Source organism: Adelges cooleyi, unplaced genomic scaffold (assembly GCF_023614345.1).
Source record: "Adelges cooleyi isolate 19-005CV unplaced genomic scaffold, UGA_ACOO_1.1 ACOO_flye_CR_arks_rails_tigmint_CR_PRNA_168, whole genome shotgun sequence".
NCBI lineage: Eukaryota > Metazoa > Arthropoda > Insecta > Hemiptera > Adelgidae > Adelges > Adelges cooleyi.
In genome coordinates, this window is record NW_026095825.1 from 657,077 (window position 1) to 680,038 (window position 22,962).

At 32.4% G+C, this 22,962-nt stretch overlaps 4 protein-coding genes across 5 annotated transcripts in view; 1 reads left to right on the plus strand and 3 right to left on the minus strand.

The window, feature by feature from the left end:
• The window catches only part of LOC126832991 (bromodomain-containing protein 4-like), a 48,403-nt gene extending 41,973 nt beyond the window's left edge, over positions 1-6,430 (minus strand). For both annotated transcript variants that reach the window (XM_050564065.1, XM_050564064.1), the window contains exon 1: positions 5,458-6,430. In XM_050564065.1, the coding sequence (XP_050420022.1) occupies positions 5,458-5,691 (234 nt within the window). In that variant the 5' untranslated portion in view covers positions 5,692-6,430. The remainder of the gene's footprint in view (positions 1-5,457) is intronic.
• A 7,507-nt stretch (positions 6,431-13,937) lies between these two features.
• On the plus strand, positions 13,938-18,590 carry LOC126833061 (uncharacterized). Its single transcript, XM_050564189.1, has 7 exons — positions 13,938-14,054; positions 14,138-14,286; positions 14,696-15,071; positions 16,224-16,510; positions 17,269-17,769; positions 17,846-18,114; positions 18,190-18,590. Exons 2-7 carry the CDS (start codon positions 14,165-14,167, stop codon positions 18,588-18,590), a joined length of 1,956 nt encoding a protein of 651 aa, XP_050420146.1. The 5' UTR covers positions 13,938-14,054; positions 14,138-14,164.
• Positions 18,591-18,597: 7 nt separating this feature from the next.
• Positions 18,598-20,097, minus strand: LOC126832987 (PHD finger-like domain-containing protein 5A). Its single transcript, XM_050564058.1, has 3 exons — positions 19,904-20,097; positions 19,633-19,823; positions 18,598-18,879 (listed from the first exon to the last, which is right to left on the minus strand). Exons 1-3 carry the CDS (start codon positions 19,953-19,955, stop codon positions 18,790-18,792), a joined length of 333 nt encoding a protein of 110 aa, XP_050420015.1. The 5' UTR covers positions 19,956-20,097; the 3' UTR covers positions 18,598-18,789.
• Positions 20,098-21,747: 1,650 nt separating this feature from the next.
• Positions 21,748-22,962, minus strand: LOC126832995 (PHD finger-like domain-containing protein 5A). Its single transcript, XM_050564072.1, has 3 exons — positions 22,701-22,962; positions 22,426-22,616; positions 21,748-22,356 (listed from the first exon to the last, which is right to left on the minus strand). The coding sequence occupies exons 1-3, from the start codon at positions 22,750-22,752 to the stop codon at positions 22,267-22,269; spliced, it is 333 nt and encodes a 110-aa protein (XP_050420029.1). The 5' UTR covers positions 22,753-22,962; the 3' UTR covers positions 21,748-22,266.

The window sequence follows — 22,962 nt, forward strand, 5'->3', positions numbered from 1 at the left end:
TTAACTACATTATCGATATCGTTTAACTACCTTTAAATTTTAAGTTTAGTTTATGCAAACGAGCACGAGTACTTATCTTGATTTTAAAATACATTTTGTAAATTAGCTTATAATGTATATCTTTTAAAGCCTAGTTAAAATTTTTATTTTTATTTGCAATGACCACAACTATTGATTCACTCAATAATGATAATATATTAGTTATAATATCTTAATAATAATAATAATATATTATTAGGTAAATGATGTTTTGAAAGAGACGGCAACAGGAATTTATGACGACTGCATCGGCCGCGAACAAGGTCGACAGGAATATGGATTGACTTGATAATTGCAATAATTGTAACTTAATCCCCTCGTGCGGTCGTGAGCAATATAAGTAATAAATTTAGCTCGCCAAAACGTGTAAGTATTATTATGACTATGTTAATCAAACTGCTTTTCTATCCACTGTATGATGACGGGTTGATTAAGTTTATTTCCTTTTACTTACTTGCATGTCCCAAGAAAAATATTTGCCAACAAACCCGAAAAGACCCATTGAGTTAGGAAGTTTAAATTTGTTTCGAAGCAATAGCGGAAGAAAGCGCGGATGTGCATCCCGCGGGATAACAATAGCGTCGACGACGACAATACGTCTAGACTGCATTATCACGTGGCGCTTAAACGCGAAGAGGAGAGGAGAGAGAGAGTGGAAACGTCGTACGGGGAACAATACACGATTGCGATGCAACCGAACGGTGAGGATGCTGCGCCGCCGCCTCACCACCACTAAAACCACTCACCCCGTTAGTCCGACGCGCGTGTATCGATCGGACAGTGGCCGAACAGCGGCTATCGGATGGCGGGCGCGCGGGGTACGGCCGCCGGTGGCCGGCAACGCTGGAACCGGCTCGAGCAGCACGCCGTCCGTCCGTCGGCCTCGGACGAACATGACGCCGACAAATTACCTCCACCGCGCCGCCACCTCCATAATGATATATCATGGTGTTTGCCGGCCGCGGCTGTTTAAAATAACAACACACGAATCGTTTATTATACATATATATATATATTATTATGTACCTATACAATATCTCGATTCTTATCTATATAGTTTACGGTTTTTATGATTATTATTTTTCTAACGTGAATCGATCTCGTCGTCACGCAACAATAACGCATAACACGGTAGTCGTTTTTAAACGATTTTTATTATAGAAAAAAAATTAATAAAACCGTATAAAAAACAAACAAGAAGGCGGCGACAAAAAAGCCATACGTGCGCGATACTATCACTTTGTGTCTTGTAAACCCGATTGTATTAAATTGTATAAAAAAAACTCACACCGTATAATGCATTAAAACTAAAACACCATATTGGCAAAATGCCTGTAGAAAAAAAAAACACTACAAATTGCATTTCTCATTTCGCTGAATCCCAAACTGGTCTTCTCTGGCGCGACTATTTATTATTATTATTCAAATCGGCAACAAATTTTAAGAAACACGGTTTGGTGGTATTTTTATCGTGTTCTGTACGTTTAATAGGTAAACGATTTTCTACAATCGTATTCGAATAAACGTTTGCCGAATTCAGAACTTGGCATTTATGATTTGCAACTTAGGATGTAATTTGTTCGTATGTTGAAAGCTATTACATATAATATGTTATATTTTATTCATAAAACCACAGCCATTGCAACTAAATCGTGACTAATTAGGGTTTAACTGAAACTCAAAAACCTGAAAGAACTGGATTTAAAAACGTTTTTTTGTCCGTTTCTGTCAATTGTAAACTGGTCATTTGTTTTGGTTTGTTTAGCTTTCTTCATCTTCTCAATTCGAATGAATAAACGTGTATAATTTTATAACATTTAAATCGACTTGTATGAATAATGTTTTCGGGTGAATTAAGCATACGTTTATGTGGGGTTTTTTTAGCAGGTAATTTTTATCGACATTTTTTTTTATCATTATTATAGACAGTATAATATTTTATGCCATTTTTTTCAATGTAGTTCCGGACACGTTTAGGTTAATGTTCGATTTAATAGTTTTTTCCGCGTTTAAAAACAAAAAAACTGTGTATTATATCAAAATGTAATCGAAATACACGTTTTAAGATTAACCCGAATGTTTACTCAGAATGGTCTAATGTTTATTCAGGATAATTCGGGTGCAAAGCTCTTTCAGACCCGTAATTATTTTAGGTGAAGAAAATGTTCGTGTTGTCACATTTTTACACGACACGTAAATTAGCATACTTGTACATATATTTAACGTAAACTTATCAATTTTACGTACTAGATACTTTATTATATTTCTTTAAGCCCGTTTTACAATATTGGGCCATCGTAACGACGTGAGTCTCAAAGGGCTAACTGTATTTTTCACAATTTACCGCGACCAACCCTTACACCGCCTGACAACGCATTTACCAATTAATTCTGCCGTTAAGATTTGGAGAAATCCTTAAGCAACAAATTATTAATTAGTTTTAACGGCAAACCATATTTTCATTACTATAATCTGCAGGGTTTTGCCTAAGGGGAAAGGGACCGGAAGTAAGGAAGAAATGGAGGAGAGGTCCACGATGGAGGAAGTTGTAGTAATGATGCGTGATCGATAGCCATAGCAAAAAAGGCCAAAAACAATTCGATTAGATACAGCAATTTGAATTTGAAAAACAGCAAAAGCCGCATTTGTGTTGCAATTAAATTAAAAAAATTCCTTTGTTTTGGCCACTTATCTTTTCTCACTAATTACTACAATATTATTAAATTAAACATTTTTTTTTTATTTATGATTAATACAATCAATACATCAACAAAACCAACAATAACAGCAATATACGATAAAGATTGGTACGAACCTTTTAATTAACGAAGACTTAAATTAATTATTTAGTTGCTTAATCATTTTTTTTTTTAACTATTTCTTTTATTTAAGTTTAGAACAATAAAAACCAAAAACAAAGCTCAAGAAAGTTACTTGCTACTTGCTGAATTATTGTACGCTTAAACTGCTATATCGACCAATCATCGTTATGCGGTTATTTAAAAGCAAAATATGTACATAAAATGTTACACAAAATGTATAATACTACTTTTGCATAATTTATATATGCAGTAATTAATTAGGTACAATAAAGTGGTTTGTAAACACTTTTTAGTTTATTGCTGATTTTCATCACTAATTAACGTTTGAGATTCGACCGAGCTTAATGCGGAGTCCCTACAGAGCAAACTATACAGGCAGAGAATGTTTACTTTACACAACTCTTAATTAATACACATAATGACTTGTTGGTCGAGTAATATGGAGGTTTATATAGAATGTTTGTAGACCTAAATTTATCAGTTAAATCGTTGTATTTTGCATCAACAATGCGGCAGGATAAAATATTAAAAATACATTGCAAAATTTATTAAAATTAATGACCTGTACTTATGGTTCATTATTAACATTAATTTGGCTAGATAATTATTAGTTTCTACATAATTGATTTTTCGAAGGACTTTTCATAATTATTATACTATTATCATTGCAATGATAACGCATGTAATAGTTTTATCAATCTACAACAATATCATCCTCGGTAACTATTTACCCTTGAAAACATTCTATTTAAAACAAATCTAGGTTATCTATGATTCAGTATATACATTAAAACGATATTATGAAGTTAACTGTTTTTAAATAGTTACGTAGTAAAATGTATGTACGCGATCACAAAGTTAGATTGTTTGATGAACTAATACATTACAGTATATGATACAAATACATCACAGTTAGACAGTATCAAATATATATTTTTTTTACTGGTTTAACTAAAAAATTCACTACATTGATTCATATGTATTATTATTGTTATACTGATTGCCTGATTGATCTTTGCATAAAAAATGGATTAAGGATCGGAATTAGAATCAGCATTTCGGTACAATTCAACCACTTTTACTGATAACGAGAAATGTTAAAAAACATGAACTTATGAAAACATAAGACTGAAAAAAACTATCTTTCATCTTTTATTTATTTTAATGCCATTCCTACCAGTTAAAATTTAACTATTTCCATTATAGTACGAGTTAACACTTATTTAATATAATAATAAATATTGTTTACCAAAATTAGAACTTACAAAAACCTGTAAAGTATATTCAATTTAACGGCAAATCCTATCCAAATCTAATGTTAATAAATAGGTATATTGATTTTTGAAAGATAAAAAAGTTAGAATAAATTTAATAAATGTCGATTGTCTTATGATAAAATTTGTACTTTTTTATATTTTTTAAAATTATATGTTAAAAATTATACTTCATAAAATAAATCTAACAAAAATAAAACAAAGGTTATTTTAACAGTTACTAACAATTTCTAAACCTTAACACATCTGTTAAAAGCCAATTCAATAAAACTTTTTTCATCAAATAATAATGTGTAATTATAGAAAAAATGATATTTAACAAGCTAAAATAACATGTTTAACAGTGCTAAACAGAATTTCTCACTAAGAATATTGTAATTAATATTTTTTGGCTCTCGGTCAAGTCATTTAAAAGAGTATCACTGTAAAATTTGTCGTAGGTTTGTCCATCATAAAAATGACACATAAAAACCGTGCACCACAACATTTTTAATAGTATGTGCATATGATTTATCAATTCAGAGCTAACTTATCTAATGTGAAATTTTTCAAAAACCTTAAGAGATTAGAAAAGTTTGTTGTTATAAAGTTGTAAATTTAATCAACCAAAGCAATTTTTCAATCTTAAGATAAACATTTGTTTAGTTCATTGAATTATTTTAAAAGAGTATTTCAATTAATGTAATCCTATTGTTTTTAAAAAAATTATGTCACACTTATTTCTATTTAATGTATTTTTAACCACGTTATGAAAACACCAACATATATTGTCCCTAAAATACTATTGCTATAAGCGATAAAGTATCCGTTGCCATTTTAAGTTAAACATTAAGACTCAAGAGATTTGACTAAGCAAAACGGACCTATTACTACCTAGTGTCATTAAAATTGCACTTACAATAATAATTATTTATTTAAACGGTATAACTTTGATTGAATAGATGATAACATACAAATGAGATGTTTACTGTTGTACAATTAATTAAATACTGAAGCCAAAGAAATACAGATCAGGATCGGAATGTTTCAATTAATTTAAGTAATTATTAATAGCTAGAATGTAAACAAAAGATCGACAACTGATTGCGTCTTCGCCTAAAAATGCTCATTACATTTTTTTAAAGTTAACTCAATAGAATAATTTATCAAATATGAGTTTGTTTTTAAATAAAATATGTGATCAAAAAATTGAAGATACCTATTTTATAGTACTTCAAGTGTTTACTTTATGGATTAAAAATTATAATATTTTACTTGATATGCATTTTATTTAAAGTAGAAAGAGGAAATAGTGGTTGAAATACGACAGTAAAGACGCTTACCTCTAAATCCTCGTACGACTTAAACGAGAGTATTGCAAATCCATCGATAACGTCCTCGTCAAACAGAGCTGTGTCTTTATTCTTTTTTCTACGACTTGGCGGCGGCGGCCTCTTGGCCTTCTCCTTGGCCAACAGCTCGTCATCTTCACCGCTGTCCATCTCATGTTTCTGGGCATGCATACGCTGTGCCCTCTCACGCCGTTTACTGCGCTTAGCCCGTTTGATATCAGACATGCTGGCAACGCACACTGCACAAGTCAGTCGTCCGGAACACAGAAAACTTTCGACAACCCGTCAAACACCGACTGGCCGGTCATGGCGACAAACATTTGGACACCTTATCACGCAGGTGGACGTTTTGGTTGACAACGATGACCTGAGCTCGTCCCCAACGATTTTCATGGTATCCAGTGGAAAGTTACCATTGTCACCAGATTATCACAGTCGGTGGACAGTGGACACGTTGATTAGAACACGACGAGAACCGGTCAATGCGACGGCGGTATCATCCCCTGGTGGCCAAGAGGCGATGTTGTGATGGAGAAAACGTTAAGCCAGTGGACACGGATAACACGGATGTTAATCGACACCTACGACGAGCGGCCGGACGCGACGGCGACGGACGGGCGGACGCGACAACGGTTGTCACGGCGATCGCTAATAAATCACTTGAGATTTATCCGAAAAGAAGATTACCTACCATACAAAAATGGTTGGATATACTTTTTTTTTAAATTTATTTTGAATTATGAACGAAAATATATCCGTAATTGATTTTGTACATACACACACACACACAAACACAGACAATACACAACACACACGGCGGCGGAGAGCAGACGACGGGGAACAACTCACTTGTCGGTCGGCGGTTCGGTTTCGGTCGGGCACATATAAAAATGCACAGTCCGTCTCACTCGCACGTACACCCGACGGCCAACGGGGATGGTAAACGCAATTGGTAATCACAACAAAGCTGCGGCCCGAATGACGGGAAATCCGCGCGGTTGGTACGCACTGGCGGACGTTGAACGCTAACGTCACTGCACAGTGTGGCCAATTAACCGGCGGCCGACGCGACCGCACGGTATATTATCGTTCGGCGCAATATACCATAATAAATAATAATAACCACAAGGTGGTGGGTGCGATACGATATCGGATTATCGTCGACCGAATCATTATTTACAACAACAACAATAACAACGTGCAAAACGACCTTCTTATATTCAAAGCTACCCAAAAACATTGTTTTTATTATTATTAATTATTATAAATACATAACCATTTCCCTCTTTATTTTTTTGCGTAGAGGAATTTATGATTTAACAACAGTCCACAGGCAAAAGAACCTAACGGCTAACCTGCCCCCCTCTGCCCTAGAATTTACATCTGTGTTCAGTCGCCCTAATTTTTTTTTTCATTAATTATGTACATTTTTTTTTATAAAAAAAAAAAAAGAAAGTACATAGGTAATTTTTTTAAAAAAATTACTGTCTTGAGAAAAAATTAAACACCGATTTATAAAATCTAAAATAATATTTATTGGAACTTTTCTTATTTTTTTTTTTTACAAATAATTTATATCATATTATACTAGTGTTTACAACGTTAATAAAAATAACTAATTAATTGAATTAACATAAAAAATAGAGCCACAATTAAATATTAAATATCTTTAATGGGTATTATGATTTATGTGGGATTTATAAATTACGATTTTAGAATTCTAAAATATAATTATTATTTTATTTAAATTAAGTTTTTTACAATTCTTTATCTCAGCATTAATGAGTGTCATTTGTTCGGAATTGTAATCTAGCGTAGAGGATGTGTCGTGTTTTCTTTAGTTAAAACTTAAAAGTCTAGTTATTAGTTAAATATAGATAAATGTTTTGAAGGTGTTATCTGTGGTGTTATCTGTAGTTAATAAAAAATTCTAAACGTGACATTTTCTTAATTATACAAATTGAATTACTTAAATATTAATTTACTACAGGTTATCGTAGGTTTTCTTAACATTAATTTTATTATATATTAGGTATTGTTTTATTTCATATAGATTATTGATTGTAAGTTGTAACAAATAACTTATAGGTAATATGTGTGTGCAAATATTATAGGCACCAACCCAGTTACTAGTATATAGACATAAAACTAATTAGAATTAAAGAAGAATTTGTAGTTAGTACAAAAGTATAGGTACCTACATAATAGTGTATTACTGGTCTGTGGTTAGAAAAAAAATATATATACATATAAAAACTAGTTCTAACATTAAAGCCCTTTAACAACAATATCATAAAATTTAATCTCACACAATTTTATTTTATTACTATAATCTGATAAGTAACAACTATACACTACATTATGTATAGAATATACTTTGTATTTATTTAAAATTACCTACTCAAAATTTAGACTTTTAGTTTTATGGTACAAAATATATTATCATGAAGAGGATTTGGATTCTGTCCAATACCACTCCTAGAAATGTGGAATTTTATTTTTAAATCCAATGATTAAAATTCATTTTTTCTAAATTTGAAAATATCCGCCAAATTATTAACGCAAAACTGGTTTTTGACCAGTTAACATTTTATAGAAAAACCCTTATCACAATGAAAATACAGCCTCGGCTTAAGTTATGGGGGGGTCTAAAGTCCCCCCCTTACGAAGAATTTTCAACAAAATTTAAGTGCAGAACATTTATCACTAATCACTATTCGATACTTTGTCGGTTTTTCCTTTTGAAAACTCATTTTGAATTTAAATGATTTTATTCACCTATTCTCAACGCTTATTACTCAACACTATTATAATCGTTTGGCCGACTAGACGACTCACGCTTAGGTACCGTAAAAGTGTGTAATAAAAATGGAAAAAGTCTAGAATTTATTAACAGACAATAAAATATTTGTTCTCGCAGGCCAGCTAAGTTGACATTTTTACAAAATAAATTTATCTGGTTGATAAAGAAAAATCACAAGACTAGTGTTTGATGTTTAAATCGTTCGTTGTTATACATTGTGAAACTTACTGTCAATGAATTTACCGACAATGGATTTGGTATTTTGTTCGCTACTTGTTGTTTTGGTCGAAAGCAACAACGCACTTAACGTTGGGACGACGTTGTATCATTTCGGAGACTTAAAGCGAAAATGGACGGACGACGATGTATTACAACTGCAATGTAGAATATTGGCCGATCACCTTCTTCCAAAAACTGTTTCGAACGGGGACGCGTTTCTTAAGTACCTCCGACTAATAAAAGATAAATTACAAACGATAAGCAATGACGTCACGAGAAGGAAAATGATGCTGGCAATGGCGGATGTCGTTGGAGGATATATGCAAGGGGAATTGTTAGGACAAGTCAAAAGGGTGTACTACGAAGGCAGAGCGGGTTTCACAACCGTGAACGAATTATACCAAACGATGGAAAAAATCAAGTAAGACCGGGTTTTTGACAAAAATTACCGATTTAGTGGTTAGCAAAGCACGGGTATGGTCTATGGACTCCTTGGCCCTTGGTCAAAGTCAATTTTGCTGAGGCCGCAATTACGACCAGATCTGAAGTCCTCAGACATGTTGGGAAGCCCGGAGGTCTTAGGGGTCCTTTTGCATTGGCAATTAAGAGAAATGTAATTTTGAGAACATAAAATACATCAGCGTTATTTATATTTTAAAAAATATATCGATAATCAAATTTTTGGCAGTTTTTAATTCTTGGAAGCGGTATAGGTACTTACCGGTAATTACCTTATATTTTTAATATTTACGATTATTATGAATTATGATATTAACGACCGACCCGTGTGTCACCCAACTCTCATATTGTGCCATGAGGTATTTTCCGATTTGCGATATCATTCCTTTATCATAAGTATAACTTATGCTGCGTATTTCTAAAAATTATTCTTGTTTGTTTATATTTGATATTTTCATTTCGCTTGTCCATGGTGACTATCGTCATTGATGTTTGCTTTTTTATAACTGCTGTATTGCTGGTGAGTACAATAATATATTATATTATAAGTAAAAGTTGTCTAAAACGGGAAATAACGACCACATAATAAAAACAGTTAAATTTTTTTTTACTCTTCTATAAAATCTCAACTTTTATTTTTTTCTAAGCGTTTTTATACTATATTATGTAAAATGATATCTCTGAAAAAATACTAGAAAAGTTCTCAAATTTTGGGAAACACAAAAAAATTAACTTTTTAAATTATAAACTCAATTTCAATGATTTCCGGTTACTCGAAAAATAAATCAATATTTTTTTCAGAAAGCTGAGATTACTTAACATAAGAAATTGATTTTTATATTAATTTTTTTTTTATGACCGAAGATACCATAAAAAAATAATAAAAATTAAGTGTCAAGGAAAATACTTTTCACGACCATGGCCAAAATTACGGGGAAAAAAATCCAAAAAATTTGAGAACATTATTTTCATTGTGTAACAGACGAGCAGAGTATAATTTTCAACAAAAAAAAAAAAGGGGGTCTCCTCTAACCCGGTTTCCCGGTAAGGAAATTGGTCCCAGTACGCGCCTGAGTCCACGTTTGCGGACGCGTTAAGGCAACCCCATTAGTGATGCGTTATAGCCATTCATCGCGGCCGTGCTGTTGACAGGTACACGTTGAATACGGACGGGCGTGGATGGTTGAAGCCGCAGTCGGTCACTTGTAACACACCGGAAATCATCGATTACACGGGAGGCTACAGTTCGGAATGCAATCAGCTGCATATCGTGGACGGAGAGGTGTCCGTTCCCGAGTTTGACGACGAAATCTCCCCGGGGGCCTTGGCCCTGCCGTTCGTCGAAGCTCAAATTTACAGCGTCGACTCGTCGTACGAATCGCAGCTGTTGTTCCGGTACTTTTTGCTGGCCATGAGGTGCACCACGAATGCGGCCGGTTTCCGGAACGACCTCGGCTACTGGTTGGAAAGTGCCGTGGTGCCTCTACTCGGCCAAGACCGATGGTATCCAATTCTGACCGGGGTCTTGCGGCTGGCCGAGTCTGTGAACGTCTTCGACAAGCCCGAAGAAACTTTCGAGTCGACCACCGTACACGCGGGTGACGACCGATTGCCGGACCGCGAACTGTTCGACTTTTGGTCGGGCGACGAGTCGACCAGTGGCAATGACCACAAGATCGAGAAAACGGGCGGTAGGCACAAACGGATGCCAAACCACGACTGGCGCGGACCGCCGGACGAACGACGACCTAAACCGTTTTTGGAACCACACTTTACGGACGAGACACTCTGCGACAAAGCGAATTTGGTGCCCAATTCCAACTTGTTTTCACTGGCCGCTTTAGTGGTACTATTGTTTTCGTGGGTCTTTGTTGGGTTGCTGCACATTGACAAGCTGATTCGAAGCGGCTTGAAATTGTTTGGGATTTTTTGAAAAGCGGAACGTTGACGAACAATTCCGTGGAACGCGCATCAACGTCGTTTGGTCTAACGCGTTGGCTTTGGCGTTGTGTCTGCATAAGAAAACGCTATCTTATTTAATGGCACAATACTTGTAACTTTCGGTAATATTCGTAAATATTGTTGTAATTGTTTAATATCTGTAAAATCAAGTTTTCTCGGTGTGCCATTTTTCTCAAATGTATTGAGGTTCTATAATTATTGTCTTGTAACTTTTTGTAATTTTCTTGTTTTCTTTATTTTTAAATACATCATTGTGCTTTGCTCGTTGACTCTCTGCAATACTCGTTTATTGAAAATTCTATACAGATTATCATTAACATTCATCTACAACACCGCATCTCAAAAGCTTTTGTTTCTCCTTCTTATTTGTTGCACGTCCACATCTCCGCTGGTTATAACGCTTTAGGCCAAATGTTTATTTTCCTTTGTAATAATACGGTCTGTTTACCATAAAATGCAATCTCCGTCATTCCAATTATTTTTTTAATCTCCTGTTTGTATCTCGCGTAATCTAAAAATATTTGACCCAAATAGCCAAAATGTATTAGTCTATTAAATGGCACATCCGTCCACTGAATTGCTTGCCTTCGCAATCGCCATTGTTTTTACTTTATAATCACCGATTTTCCTATTATATTTTATTGCCTGTTTTGTTGTGTCAATTATACTTTTTGTTCTGTTCACAAAAAAAAAATTATTATTATTTATTAGTGCCCACAAATAGGCGTTTCATAAACGTATACATTTTTTTCATTTTTATTAAAACTAACATAGAGAAAATACTAAAATTACTTACATTTGTGGAGATTCAATTCAATAGTTTTCGTGGATCAAAAATTGTACATGAGTTAGTATTGAAACTGGTGTTTACATGTGACGGTATAATTTTTATAAAAAAAATTAATTAAAATATATATTATAAAATATTAAAAATAAAAACATGTATAAAACGCAGTCGGAAACATGCCGATTAAAAACGTTTATTTTGTAAAAGAATACATTTAGGACGTTCCTTAGATATTTTATTTGCAATACATCTAATGTATTACATACATTATTTTTAAAAAATGTCTTTTCTTTTACTCGGTAATACGAACATTTTAATTCCTAGTTTAGAAATACATTTTTCCTATTTGTTTTTGTCACCAAAAAAAAAATGTAATTTATCGAAATAGTGTTAATTTTACTGAGGCGTTTTTTAGTTTTAAAATGTAATGTTTCTTTCCATTAAAAAAAATATTAACCAAAAAATTATTAGTGGGCAGTTTATAATTAAAAAAAATCTAAAATCTACCTCGTGTAAACGATTTTAAACCATTTTTCTCAATCACAAATTCAAAGTTTAAAAGCTTTTAGCAAGATTTACTTTTATTTTTTTAATCGCGTTCTTGTCAAAAACACGATATTTTGTAATCAGTAATAATTACGTTTTACTCGTGTTAAAACTTTATTGGTTAAAATGTATTTTCTTGTTTTAACGCGTTGCCGTCGCACTCGCATTAATTGATATGTCATAAAAACATTAATGAAAAGCTTTTCGAACTTTCCTTTTCCGCACTATATTTTGTCGCTTAATTTTAAGCACTCGCAGTACAACATAATATTACTATTATTATACTGTACACTTTTTTCTTTATTAAAGCTTTATATGTCAATGACAAAAAAAAAAACTCGTTATGTATTCATGGAAATTTGACTTGGCGTTCACTTAGGGATCGCACGCAATCTTCACGTTCAGCCGACAAGGGTTATTTTCCAAACTAATTCGGTATTAGCTTGTTTTTTTGGTTATTTAAAATTCTCAACGGAAAATACATTATGCATTGTTGTAGAACCGTTGAAAATAAATTGTATTTTACTACAATCACGAGCAGTGTCCATAGCGGTTGTATGCGGTGGCCTTATAAAAATGCAAAAATGTTTTTTCTTACAGCTTTTTACGTGCTAATCGAATTGGGTTTACAAAACCGATCGAAGTGTTTAGCGGATTCCGTTGGACAAAAGTAGGTTTAAGTTTTGTCAACGATATCATAATAAAATTTAACTTTTTTGGAAACAAAAAACCAAAATACATTTAGTTTTTTTTTTTTTAATTAGTTTTAAACCGCTTCCAAAGTTGTAAAAAAAAAACTTTAGCTTGTGGTATTTTCAACGTTTTTTTGTAAGAAACTATAATTTTTTGAAAATGTATTTAAAATAAGTTTTGATTTCTATTCTATTTACTGAATACAAAACACCGGGTCTGAAAATTGAAGTACAATTAAAACCTATTTAGTTTTTTTTTTTTTGAACAAAAATAAATTAGAAATTTTTGATTTTTGTTTTGTAAGTTTCTAACAACTTTGAAGGCGATTATAAAAAAAAAACAAATTCATCCAAAAATAATTTTAAATGTATAAACCTACTTTGGATTTTGTTTCAAATAAAAGGAGACATTTTGTAGATAGCGTATTTTGCATATTGTTTTATACCTAGCTAAATAATTTTCACTCGATTGATTAAACTGTACAAAGAATTTTTTTATTTAATAAAAATCTAAAAATTCATTATTAATTCTAAATCTAGCATATATAAATAGAAAAAATTACTTTATTTGAAGTTTTTTAGAAAATTAAAAGTATGTCTACGATAAAAATACTACAGTTATATTTTTTTACAACTGGAGGCGATTTAAAAGAGATTTACATGCACTAGAGAAAACTAGTTGAACTCTGACGCAGATTCAACAAGAAAAGTTAACTTCGGTTCTTGCTCCAAAATAATGTGGTACTGTGTTATTATTTATTAATCACTTTTTGTTGCATTTTGGAAGGCAAAATTCGTTTAGGTTTGCCTCCGCTAAGTTTGTTATAAGTAATGTTTATGATTTTTGACACTTTTAAAAAATAAATTGATCTGTTCTACCTACAAAAAAAAAAATATATATATATATACCTACTGTCGGCTGTCACCAAAAAAAGTTATTTTTCCCGTCAGGTTTTATAAAGACTCCAAGTGGAATTCGGAATTTGAAAAATTAGCTGTCGATTTGGCCGACAAGTGGAAAAACAAGGCCACATGCGTAAACTTGATCCTCGACCCTTTTCACAACAATATTTTGGGCAAGTCATTTTACTCGGCCGTCACCGGTGTGCCGGTTTTCAAAGTAAGTACTAAACAGTTGAAACGTGTGAACTTGACCGGTCGATTTCATAAATATGACCATTTGTGGTTGGTGCATTTTTTTAGACGTTGGTCGAAGATTCCGAGGACTTGATGTCACCCAACTATCAGACGTGGCAAATGCTGAACCAGGTGAGAAAAGAAGGATGTGACATGAACATTATATTAATACTGAACGCCGACCAAGTAACGAGGCTTTTGAAGTTCAACGACAAGTAAGTACCTGTCTAATAAGTTCGACTAAAGAGACTTTATTAATAATCACAGTAGCTGTTTGGGGTTCATGACAAGAGTCCTCCGAAAAGTTCGGTAACAATTATTTAGGAGCCAAATAGAAGCTACGCGGGAGTCTCTCAGCTCGGGCTTCTCTACAAAGACACGCGATATTATTCATCTGTGCTGTCAGAGCGGGCTCCTTAAATATCTGAACTGTATTGTTCGCATTCGAGTACTCAACGAGTATATGCTCGCCAAATTCTATGTACTACTTTGATCTGAAATGCAGTTTGCACAAAATCGTAATACGACGGGGGTTTATTATAGTCATCCATTTGTAGCTAAACCGAGTAGTCTGTTAATTTTATATATATTTTCAAGTACCGTGACAATATCTCTTTTGTTCAGGCACAGAATGTTGGATTCCAAAACCAAGTTTATGTTGTTGCACGACCGCAGGCTATTCGCCAAACAGCACTACACGCTCTGGACGAAAATCATCAACGTGGTGTTCATCAAGAAGTACAGGCAAAAGGAAATGTACGAACTGTCCACGGTACCCTATCCGGCGCCGGCCAAAGGTGCCCTGGTCACGCTCAGGCTGGACCTGTGGAGCAGGAGAAAATTCCAGAAGCAGATCGATCTGTACAGGGATAAGGTGTCGGACCTGCAAGGGTACTCGTTGAAAGTGGCCACGTTCGACTTTATGCCGTCGGCGATAAAAACAGCATTGGCAGACGACGACGTCCAGACCAGCGGTTACACTAGTGGCTTAGAAATTGAGGTACATGCTCGTTTGTCGATCACCACTCACTGTTGGCTGCACAAATAAATGCAGTTCAGTGAAGTGACTCCTACGACTAGGTAGCATTATAATTTTTAATACAAAAAAACGTTGACAACGGATTTTTGGAAAAATCGTATTTATTATCATACTACGTTCACGCTAGACCTACCTGCCATCCGATTTTATTAACACGCTTACATTAGCTTCACTTGTTTGTACGTACGTAACTATGTAACTAAAACGAGATGGGCAACCGAACGTACATGCGTGTATTCATTGTTGATTACCTGAAGTTTTCAAGCAATAGAGACACGTATGTACTAGAATAAATTAAAAAACACGATTTTAAAGCACATCGAACTAAAAAGTGGAAAATAAAAATATATAGTTTAAAAAAACACGCTTAAATAGTAAAATAAACTAAAAAGTAGAAAATAATTTTCAATATAGTAATCAATTAATAAAAAATAAATAGTATTGTTGTGAAAAAAGTGTGGGGCGCTTTTCAAGAACTCATATATGTAGCACCCCACGCTTTTTTCACAATAATACTATTTATTTTTTATTAATTGATTACTATATTGAAAATTATTTTCTACATTTTAGTTTATTTTACTATTAAAGCGTGTTTTTTAGTTTTTTTAAACTATATTTTTTTTCCAGACCTCAAGATAATACCTAAAACATTTTAAAAGTTTCCACTCCTTCGAAAGGAACGATCTGGTGATTTTTTCTTGGTTATTTTCTGTACATCCGTATTCGGTATGTCAGCTAAAGAATATGTCACACAAGTTAGGCACTAATTCGATCATTTCTCAAACAGTTATAGCGTTCCTACTTTTTAGTTGAAAAATGTGTACGTTTCAACGTGTAAAATTGTTTAACTTTTGGCATTACAAAGTACATTTCGGATACGATTAGTGATCGGACACCAGTTAAGGTCCATTTTCGAGGTCCCGTGGCCAATTTTTTTTAATATAAAGACAATGCAAGCTTGTTTTAAAGAATAAAGCTTATTATTTTGTATTTCTAAGGGTGGCTACTTAAATATTTAAAGCGTTTAATCCGCTCCCCTTTTAATTTCTGTCATTGGCGTGCACTATGAACTTTTTGAGCTAACATTATGTGTTTATCTACTTGTTGCCGTAGGTACTAAAATCGCTTGGCAGTGCTATGAACTTCGTTCCGTTCATTTACGAGCCGATCAACTGGCGTACAGAGCAGTGGGGAAAAAAGCAACTTAACGGCACTATCTCGGGGTTGTTGGGCGAAGTGTGGTCAGGTCGAGCCGACCTAGCCTTAGGCAACCTACACTACACTCCTTATCACCTGAACATTCTGGACTTGTCCATACCGTACAACACCGAATGCTTGACTTTCCTTGCGTTCGAGTCAAAAACCAATAACTCTTGGAAAACGCTAATACTTCCCTTCCAGTACGTAAAGAAAGTTAATGACTAATCTTGTTTCTAGGACTTACTTTCTCGGCCTCCATCTCCATCTCTAAAATACTCCGATTCGTTTTACTCTTCTATAAACATGGCCAATCCTTCTGAATCTAATCTCTCTGATTTTCCCTGCATTTGACCTCACTTCTAAACTCCTTTTGTGTAATACACTCAAAATATCACCCATTACTAATTCTGTCTAACGTAGTTACTCCACGCATTCATCTTTAAACCTACATTCTCGATTTCATTTTACTTTTATCTTATTTAGTGCAGTCTGACACACAACCGCTTCTATTCTATCTTCCTCACTTGTATCGCCAAACAAGTAACACCTCGCCATGAGTATACTTTGGAAGTTTATCTATTGCTAAGAAAAACAAGTATAGAATTAAAACCTTGATGAATTTCCATTGGAGATGTTTTCTATGTCGTCACAAACTTTCTTAACTATTGCTTTTAATTCTTCACTATGAACAATGTTCGTCATTTTAAAGTGCCTAAAATTATTCCTTTTTTCGGTAAAACAGTATATACGCTTTTTCAAGTTTTAAGGAAAACCATAATTGTTCTTATTTCTCAATGATTTGCGTAATACTAACCATTTGCAAACTATTACTATTTGTTTAGCTTCCTTGTAAAATTTCAAATTATTTTCCTGTTGTAACATGATCAAAAGTTATAGTTTCTATACGCAATTTCCCTCTTATAGTAAACCCTGTTCATATTATAATTCCATTGTTTAGATTGAACATGTGGGTCGGTGTAATCATTACTCTGTTCGTCGGTGGATTTTTATTTTATGCATTGGCGACGGCTCATAAACGTATAGAAAACAGTGAAAGGATCGAAGGACCCGTCGAAAGCCAAACTGAGCCTACGACGTTTGAAAAAAAAACGTTTTCACATGTAAAAGAATATGCCGTCCACGCAATCGACAAGATAAAATCTCTGTTCAGAAAACCGGAAAACCTAACAGAGCAAAGTGCTTTTGTCATAAGTTACGTTAAAAAACCAAAAGAAGATCTGCGGCCAAACAGAAAAAATGTGATCGGTTTGTATCTGTTTGAAAACATCGGCAATAGCATACTGTACACGTACGGCATGCTGTTGGCTGTATCGCTGCCGCAAGTTCCAAGCGGATGGGCTATTCGTATTCTGACCGGCTGGTGGTGGATGTACTGCTTGCTGGTCACTGTGGCTTACAAAGCGAGTATGACTGCCATCCTAGCTAACCCGGACACAAGGTTATCAATCTTAAAATATATTATTACCATCTTATTGTCACCTATTTTAGTAATCCGACTGAAATGACTTTACCAGAATAACAATAGACACTTTGGAAGCGTTGGCTGATAGCAACGTCGACTGCGGTGGCTGGGGTGAACAGTCGAAAGAATTCTTTTTGACTTCTTTGGACAAAACCGGCCAACGAATCGGTCAAAAGTTTCAAGAAGTCTACGATGTCAGCGGGGCGATCGAACGTGTTTCTAAAGGCCAGTTTGCTTACTACGACAACATTCATTTCCTGCGGTATTTGAAAGTATTGCAAAAAACTAAAGTGTACGAACAATATCAACAGTCAATTAATGGTTAGTTTTTCTATTTTATAGGTATTACATTTTTACGGTTCATGTTTAACGATATCATCATTTGTATTGATTCAGGTACGTTAAACAGTACGAGGAGTGGTGATTTTACATTGCACATTATGTCAAACTGTATAATTAACATGCCAATTTCGTTGGGCTTACAAAAAAATTCACCGATAAAGCCAGCGGTGGATAAATTTTTGAGAAGAGTCATCGAAGCTGGTTTAGTAGAGAAATGGCTAAATGACGTGATGCTGGACACGATAATACTGGAAGCACCACAAAAGTTTGAAGAAATAAAAGCGCTAATGGACTTGAGGAAACTTTATGGAGCGTTGGTAGTTTTAGTGGCTGGATACGTAGTTAGTGTTTTTTCATTACTTGTAGAAATCGGGTATTGGTATGGAGTGGTGAAAAAAGATCCATTATTCGATGAGTACTCGATCAATTGCTATTACGCGAGAAAAAAAATGTAGATATTACTGAAAAAAAAATACAAAACTTTATATTTTGAATCGACTTTAAGATTAAATTTTACACCTTTGTTTTTCAGTAGTACATAATATTGTAAAATTACTTATTTTTATTTAAATACACTTATTATATTATTAATGTTAAAAAAAAAAAAGGAATGACATAATAATATAATTAGGTAATATAAAAGTATACACAGCGCTACCGTCTCTTGAATCCAAACTTCTTGCGTTCGTAAAATAGATCGGTTTTGGAACTACCCAAGTTGACAATTTTCGGACATCCGTCTCTCTGCATAAAAAAATAATAATTAATAATTTCCTTATTATTTTAGTGGAAACTATAATGTGAACAAGTGGCCGAGTGTATAAAGCCGTAGTGTGTTGCACGCACTCATACTCGCCAGACCAGCACTTGATTGTTCATAAGCAACCTGTCTCCGAAAGGGACAGAAACTTCTTTCTCGGAAAAAAAAAAAATTTTATCTAGAATTTTTATTTATTTTAAATGATTTATAAAAAAAATGTTTTTACAAATATTTGAAAATTAACAAAATATTGCCATTTTTTAAATATGACTGTTTTTGACCTGCTCACAAAATATTTTTAAATAACTATCCAATTTTTTTTTTCAACTCTCCTGGTCATTGAACAATAAAAATTTTTTTTTATAGGAAATTCTATTTTTTTAATATTATTAAGCAGTTTTTCAGAAATTGTGGTTGATCCAAACAAGCCTATATTGGAAATATTTTCAAAAACAAAAACTAATTATATTATGTCTATTTAAAAAAAAAAAATTGTTTAAGAAACTCGCAAAAAATGATTATTAAATATAATTATTTTGAACAACCTTCAGTGGTCATTAAACAATGAATATGGAAGTGTAATTAATTGTAAAGAAAAATGTGTTTTTGATTTATCATCTAGACATAGTCCCTTAACACATTATAGACCAATATATACTTTATAAACACATTTAACGTTTGACTCGTCCTCAAAATGCGTTACTTTATATATTTGTGTTATTTTTCGGTCTACTTACATCTTTCTCTTGGATAGTACATTCTTTACAGTAGTAAGCGTCAGACACTCCGGGACCACCGCAAATAACGCAACGGCCCTGGTACGAACCGTAATTGCATTCGTCGCAGATTCTAACTAGCGTGCACGGTCGCACATACGAGTCGCAAATAACACATTTGCCATCGTCTTTCTCGCACAGGCGGCCGATAGCTATATGAAGGAAAATAATAATATTATTTTAATAGTGAACAATAACTTTCATTCTTTTTTTTCTTAAACAATATACTTACCGACGCCTGGCTGTTTTCGGCAAAATATCAAGTCCGGATGATGTTTTGCCATTTTGTGTCTTTACCACAAATTTTTATAGTCAAAATTTGATACGCTTTTAAAACAAAAAATAAATGCTTTTGCTTTTCGACAGTTTTTTTTTTGTAATTTGTAAGACTTGTCTTTCAGATAGAATTTTCTAATCAAAATCATATTTGCTGTAAACAATAATCGATTATAACATCCTTATCGGTACAGTGCTATCATTATTGAAATATTATATAATTTATTATAAGCAAGCCTGGTCAAATAACAAGTAATAGCATTGACTATAATATTATAAATATTGAATTAGTTAAAATTACACAAATATCCATTTTTGTTTTTGCCCGACAAATAATTTTTTTTAAATAATATTTAAAAGAATTATCTAATATTAGTTATAATTTAAATAACTACATAATACCATAATTTAACAACACTTGAACGTTACGAATAAAAAAGACAAAAAAAGTATTTATTTTATTTTATTAGTTGTACTTCTGTATTTTATTCAAATAATTTGTCAACTTAAATTATCATCAAATTCTTATTTAAATAACATTTACTTGAGTAAAAACTAAAAAATAACTTCAACAATTTTTGTTTGCAATTTAATTTTGATCAAATAAAAGTGTAATTATTTTTTGTTTTTATTCAACTAATTTTGTTTTTAAGAATTATATTTGGTGTTTTAATTTATATGATTTATTGTAGTGATTTTTTTTCAATTAAATTGTAGATTAAATACAGCAAATAATCATTTTATTATTTACATTATTTTGGTTATAAATTTAATATTAACATTAAACTGACTATTTGTCTAAATATGGACTCAAGTTTTTATTATCTGGTACGTCCAGTTTCTTTGTAAAGTCTGGAAAAATATTTTTTTGTGTAGCGACTTAAAAATAAGCTACAATTTTTTTTAATTACTTCTCATAAATACTATTTTCTGCTGAACTAAAAATTAGCGTTAAAATCTGTGTGGGTTTTTTTCATTCAAAATTCAAAAACTATTACTAATCTAAAAATTGTTTAATTATGGTTTTATTATTCGTAGACTATAATTTATTTATTATCTACAATATAATTTGTATTTTATGTTATCTTGTTTATTATTTTTCATTTTTTATACTTTTATCTAATTAATTTCAATCTTTTATGGATAATTTTTTTCAAGTCTGTGAATAATTGTAATGTGGATTGTAATCAGTGGTTGTACAACATACATTTTTGTCGTTAAGTAACAAGAATACATTTCAACATAAATTATATTAATAATATTTTACCAAGAAATAACAAAAAAAAACTAATAATTTTTAATTATAAATACATACATATTATTCATAACATTAACTATTATTTTTTATTAATTCCAAGTAGACTAAAACGAATTCAAACTTTATGCATATATCTTTTGCCTAATAATACAATATTTTAATTAATAAAAAAAAAAATTACATGAGTACAATCCCTAATGTGCAGAAAATGTGAAACTTATCACAATACTTAAAAGTAATTAATTATTAATATTGTTACTAACACGAGTATTTCATAATAAATACTTTAAAACGCTGCAGCAACTACACTTAAAGGTTTGAAATCAATAAAAAAACAATCCCATTCTAATAATAAAGTACGCCAGTTAAAAAAAAAGGTCAAACCAGCACTATAGCTACTACTATACTATAATAACAAAAATTACATTTTTAAAACAAAGGCTATGATATATATTTAAAAACAAAAACAATTATAATACAACTTATTTCAATGTAAATTTACAAGTAAATACTTTAAAAAGGTATGTTGTAAGATAGTTAAACGATAGTTAAACAATAGTTCTTAGAAGATGTTACTGAATTCATTTGGTAAAAGTCAAAATCTGTTATTATGACAACTGTAAAGTGAAGACTTAATATTTATTTAGAAAATTTTGACTTGCAATGAAAATCTAGTTTTCTAATCACACAGAAAAAAAAAGCCAGTACAGAAAAATAAGTTTAAGCGAAAAATAAAATTGCAAAAACAGTTTAAAACATATAAAAGTAATGTTGTAAATACAAAATTAAAAAGTTTTACATTACTCATCTTATTATGGCATCCAAGTACTTTTAGCTTAGTTTTATGAAAATTGTTTAAAATAAATACATTGGTACATTAAGTGCAGTCGTCATTGGCAAAATCAAGTTTATAACTAAATATTAGCCTTATTTTTGTCAATGTGTGTAATATCTTTAAATGTATTTAAAATAAATATTTTTTGTAATAATTCGTCATGAAAAAAAAAAAAAATACTTTTAAACATCAACATAATATGACATAAAAAACAACATAAAATCTGCTACCGTCTTTTGAATCCATATTTTTTTCGTTCATAAAACAGATCGGTTTTCGAACTACCCAAGTTGACTATTTTTGGACATCCGTCTCTCTGCAAAATCAAAATATAATATAATAGCGAAAAAAAATGTAAAGCACATCATTTTTTAGTTCAACTCACATCCTTTTCTTGGACAGTACATTCTTTACAGTAGTATGCGTCAGACACTCCGGGGCCACCACATATAACACAACGGCCCTGGTACGAACCGTAATTGCATTCGTCGCAGATCCGGACTAGCGTGCACGGTCGGACGTACGAGTCACAAATAACACACTTTCCGTCGCATTTTTCACACAGACGGCCAATAGCTATCAAAAAGAAAAATCAATACTACATTCATTGCTAGTTAAACAATAATTTTTGTTATTTTTTAGTTTTCTTATCTTACTTACCGACGCCTGGTTGTTTTCGGCAAAATATCAAGTCTGGATGATGTTTTGCCATTTTGTGTCTTTACCAAAAATTTGTAATTTTACGCTTACAATATGTAAATTCTTTCTAATTAAATTTTTAGTATATTACGTTTTGTTTTTTTTTTTGGCTCATGTAATAACATAAAAAACATATTATATCGCTCAACTTACGGCATGGTTTAAAGTAAGTCATAAAACACCGGGTCCGGGTCGGTCTCTTTACTCTTATCAAAATGTTGTG